Source organism: Tachysurus vachellii, chromosome 9, assembly GCF_030014155.1.
Source record: "Tachysurus vachellii isolate PV-2020 chromosome 9, HZAU_Pvac_v1, whole genome shotgun sequence".
Taxonomy (NCBI): Eukaryota; Metazoa; Chordata; class Actinopteri; order Siluriformes; family Bagridae; genus Tachysurus; species Tachysurus vachellii.
Genome location: NC_083468.1, coordinates 22,352,572 through 22,357,513, shown reverse-complemented (window position 1 = coordinate 22,357,513; position 4,942 = coordinate 22,352,572). Strand labels below are relative to the sequence as shown.

At 42.8% G+C, this 4,942-nt stretch overlaps 1 protein-coding gene across 1 annotated transcript; it reads left to right on the top strand.

The window, feature by feature from the left end:
• The first annotated feature begins 644 nt into the window (after positions 1–644).
• fzd9b (frizzled class receptor 9b) lies at positions 645–3,299 on the top strand. The gene has a single exon (XM_060878273.1). The coding sequence runs from the start codon at positions 1,024–1,026 to the stop codon at positions 2,776–2,778; it is 1,755 nt and encodes a 584-aa protein (XP_060734256.1). The 5' UTR covers positions 645–1,023; the 3' UTR covers positions 2,779–3,299.
• The last annotated feature ends 1,643 nt before the right edge of the window (positions 3,300–4,942 follow it).

The following is a 4,942-nucleotide window of genomic DNA, read 5'->3' as shown; positions in this document are numbered from 1 at the left end:
TACAGTGTGTTTATCCAATATGTTTATGTGCAGCTATTTATCTGTATAATCATATAAATGTGGTGCCATTAGCATTAATGACACACTGACGCAGAAATTGTATTAAAACAGAAGATTTTTGTCTCATACGAGCGCTGAAACAGAGACTGTATTGAGTTTAAGTTTAATGGGAGAGAGTGAGAGAGAGAGAGAGAGAGAGAGAGAGAGAGAGAGAGAGAGAGAGAGAGAGAGAGAGACGGAGAAAGTGAGAGAGAGAAAGAGAGAGAGACGGAGAAAGAGAGAGAGAGGGAGAGTCAGAGAGAAAGAGAGAGAGAGAGAGAGAGAGAGAGAGAGAGAGAGAGAGAGAGAGAGAGAGAGAGAGAGAGAGAGAGAGAGAGAGGGAGAGAGAGAGACGGAGAAAGAGAGAGGGAGGGAGAGTCAGAGAGAGAGAGAGAGAGACGGAGAAAGAGAGAGGGAGGGAGAGTCAGAGAGAGGGAGAGAGAAAGAGAGAGAGAGAGAGAGAGAGAGAGAGAGACGGAGAAAGAGAGAGGGAGGGAGGGAGGGAATGAGAGAGAAGCTCCGCCTACGTGCGTCACGCTCCGCCCACCGGTCGCGCTTTAGAGCAGCGCGGAGGGAAAAGAAAGTTCAGTGTTCTCCAGAGATGAGAGAGAGTAAGACTGAGCTGCAGATCAGCGGATAAACACGCAGAATGCGCCGAGGACTGCGAGTGAAACGGAGGATCGAGCAAAGGACCGACTTCTGTTTCTGTCCTCAAACTGCTGCATACACCAGCTCCATTCCCTTATCTGTGTTTACGCAGTGAAGTCTCACAGGAGGTAGTGATTTATTGACACTTTCAAACGATCAGATGTAGAAAGTGGACAGATGTGCTGCTGCTGCTGCTATTGTCATCTGATGAAATATTTCTGTACCGGAATATAAATTAGTATAAGGGTGTTGTCAGTAATCTCCTGGGACTTATTGGCGTGTGTAAGGATTTTCTTTTCTTTTTTCTTTTTTGCTCCTCATTCATAAAATACTAGCATGGAAGCTTCTGCATTGAAGATAGTAATTTGTCTATGGTGCCAACTCGTGATTGCAGCCTACAGTCTGGAGATAAGCGCTTATGATTTTGAGAGAGGTAGACCAGCTAAATGTGAGCCGATCGTCATCCCTATGTGCCAGGGCATTGGATATAACATGACCAGGATGCCCAACTTAATGGATCATGACAATCAAAAGGAGGCAGAGATTAAGCTGAATGAATTTGCCCCACTGGTGGAGTATGGCTGTGATGTCCATTTGCGCTTCTTCCTCTGCTCTCTCTTTGCACCCATGTGCGCCAAAGAGGTGTCCACATCCATCCCTGCCTGTAGACCAATGTGTGAACAGGCACGTCAGAGGTGCTCTCCTATTATGGAGAAGTTTAACTATGCTTGGCCTGATTCTTTGAACTGCTCCAAACTGCCTACCAGGAATGATCCGAATGCACTGTGCATGGAAGCACCAGAGAATGACACCAAACCAGAACCTTCGAAAGGAAAGGGAATGCTTTCGGTTCCTCCGCGACCCCCCAAACAACCGGGGCTTGGAAGCGGCCGTCCAGGGGGCCCCTTGGGGGTCTGTGAGAACCCAGAAAAATTTCAGTATGTGGAGAAGAGTGAGTCATGTGCTCCACGTTGCTCCTCAGCCGTAGATGTGTTCTGGTCCAGACAGGACAAGGACTTTGCTTTTATCTGGATGGCTGTGTGGTCCACTTTGTGTTTCATTTCCACAGCTTTTACAGTCCTCACCTTCCTCTTGGACCCTCATCGCTTCCAGTACCCAGAGAGGCCCATCATATTCCTTTCTATGTGCTATAATGTTTACTCTGTTGCCTTCATCATTCGCTCAGTAGCTGGGGCAGAGAACATTGCCTGTGACCGTGAAAATGGGGAGCTTTACATTATCCAAGAGGGGCTCGAGAGCACGGGCTGCACCATAGTCTTCCTCATTCTTTACTATTTTGGCATGGCAAGTTCAATCTGGTGGGTCATTCTCACACTCACTTGGTTCCTGGCTGCAGGGAAAAAATGGGGCCATGAAGCCATTGAGTCCCACAGCAGCTATTTTCATATGGCAGCCTGGGGCATACCTGCATTAAAGACTATAGTCATCCTCACAATGAGGAAGGTGGCAGGCGATGAGCTGACGGGGCTGTGCTACGTAGGTAGCATGGACGTGGGGGCACTAACAGGCTTCGTCCTGGTTCCACTGTCCTGCTACCTCATCATCGGGACGTCGTTCATCCTCACCGGCTTTGTTGCACTTTTCCACATCCGTAAGGTGATGAAAACTGAAGGTACCAATACAGAGAAGCTGGAAAAGCTAATGGTCAAGATCGGCATCTACTCCATCCTTTACACTGTTCCTGCAACCTGCGTCATCATCTGCTACTTCTACGAGCGCCTTAATATGGACTACTGGAAATTCAGAGGTCTGGAGAGTAAGTGTACTACCTTATCAGTCCGACGGAACGAGGACTGCAGTCTGGAAACGTCTGTACCCACAGTGGCTGTGTTCATGCTGAAGATCTTCATGTCGCTGGTGGTAGGCATAACCAGTGGTGTATGGGTGTGGAGCTCCAAGACCTTGCAGACCTGGCAGGGGCTATGTAGCCAAAAACTGGCAGACAGGACTAGCAGGAAGTACTGCAACGGAGGGAGCTGCAGTAGCAGCCACTGCCATTACAAAGCCCCAGCCGTGGTACTGCACATGTCCAAGACTGACCCCTACTCAGACTGCCCCACGCATGTATGAAAACATCTCGAGCGTGTGTTTGTGTGTTTGTGGAGCTCCACTCAGCTGAAATGGAGAGAGTGACCTCATATAAGAGTGACCTGTAATGTACTCTATGGACTTACACTACACCTCCCTCCGTGTATGACCATTTGAGAGCAGGATTAAAGATAATTTTGGTCAATTTTGTGAAAGATGGACACACAGAAAGTGAAATGTTGCAGCTTTTCACTAACGAATGGACTCATAATCAGTGTATTACAGTTAAAGGGAATATGTTTTATTATTGCTTTCTGTAAAAGTACAAAGAAGAGTAAAATCTAACCTCAGTTATGCAGTCCTTTATCTGTTACATACATAGAAACACACATGCATGGAGGTATAAGACATGTCCTTGTCCAAATTTAGCTCAATTTGTGGCATTTATGTGTTTTTAAAGTTTTTATAGTTCTTATTTATTGTGTATATATTTAATTTAGTTTGCTCTTGGTCTTTTTAAGGAATGGCCTGTATCTCTTTGTAAACAAGTTTTATTGAAGGGCAAAAATAAGAAAAAGTGCCTTTTTTGAAAAAAGATATTAAATTATATTATATTTTGTATAACTGTGTCTATTACTTTACTTACGTCTAAAATATGTTCCCTCTACAGTACATTTAAGTGAGGTTTGTTAATGCTCACTGATTCACACTACCAGCATACGGATATGGAATCCAGCCGTATCAGATCCTCCTGCTCTGTTCACAAATGGTTTGTTCATTGATTGACGGACTGATAAACACTTTGCAGTGAAACTTACTTTGTTTTGATCTACAGGAATTAATAGTTTTTGAGATTTCTTTTTTTTTTTAATTTAAAAAAGCCTTTAGTTGTCTGTAGAAATTTTTCCATGTGACTAATTTTATAGTTTTCTTTTCAGTAGTCAATTTAGTAGTACAAACAGTTTGATGTATTTTGACTTTAAGGATAATACAGTAGATACACTGATTGAGAATACATTTATTTACCAAGTTTTTCTTCCAGCCAATGGCCAATGGCATGTTAAGGCTTAGAATCAATAGGTCCTACACTAAAGTAGACGTTTTAATTCTGTTAATTCTTTTAATTGCTATACACAAATAATGCTATTATTTCACTCTGATCTGTGAATAGATAGAGCTGGACTGTTGCGTCTGCATTCAGAGGAGAAGAAGCACGAAAGAAAAGCCTCTGATTCTTGTCTCAGACTAGCCACACGCTATTATAAGACTTGGAGAAGTTGGGTCAAAGCAATGCAAATATTTAGATGAAGTAGCTGGTTTGCATGTGAAAAAAGTGGGCACTGGTTCAAATGCAAATGAAACCTTGAGAGACTCTTTCAGAAGACCTAAATGGAGGGGGCTCCCTCTGAACTGGCCATTCAAACTGGGGCACAGGGGGACGCAAAGTTTTTTACCAAAGCACATCAAGTTTTGTTGGAAAGTGTGTAAGACAAGCTTGAGCCTAGAGATTAGGATTAAGCTAAATTCAATCTTTATCAAGTAGTTTATGTGTTTTTTCTGTGGAATATTTTGAAGCTTTCTCTCAATAGAAAGTTTTTAAATGCATTCTTTTTTAATTCTCAGAAAGAGAATCAGTGAAGCAAGAGATGAGAAATTGTCCCTGTATTTGTCCCTACATCTATGTAAAATAGTCAAGTATAATCTGTTTTAGCCTGCAGATACGTGAGGTGTAACAGATATGATTGAAACGTTCAGTGCTAATTCAAGATTTCGGTTTTCCAGCTGTTCACTTTACACTTGAATAATTTCTCCAGATGAATTAACGATCAAAAAAATCAGTTCTTATAGCTCAAGCACTTTTCTTTCCAGCCTCTAGAAATGTCAAAAATAATAATTCATTTGGATTCATACAAATGGGAAATTTTCAGTACTAATATGATGATAATCATACACCTGGCCTTGCTGCTCGACGTAAGCCCCGCTTTTTCAGTCCTTTGATGTGAGCCAGTCATGCAAATGAGATTATTTTTCCTGCCGCTTGATCCTGAGACTGGTGTCTTCTAACTGTACTTCTTACTATTTGCCTCTCCAGCTGCGCTTGAAGCATCTACTTTCTTTGAAGACGCACCTGAAGACTTTTTCCATTAAGATATACTTAGCTCTGATTCATTGTGTGCTGGTTTATGTAGCTGTAACGCTAAGCTTC

What these genes read in the sequence shown, in the direction of transcription:
- fzd9b (XM_060878273.1), top strand. Translation starts at nt 1,024, where the DNA reads ATGGAAGCTTCTGCATTGAAGATAGTAATTTGTCTATGGTGCCAACTC.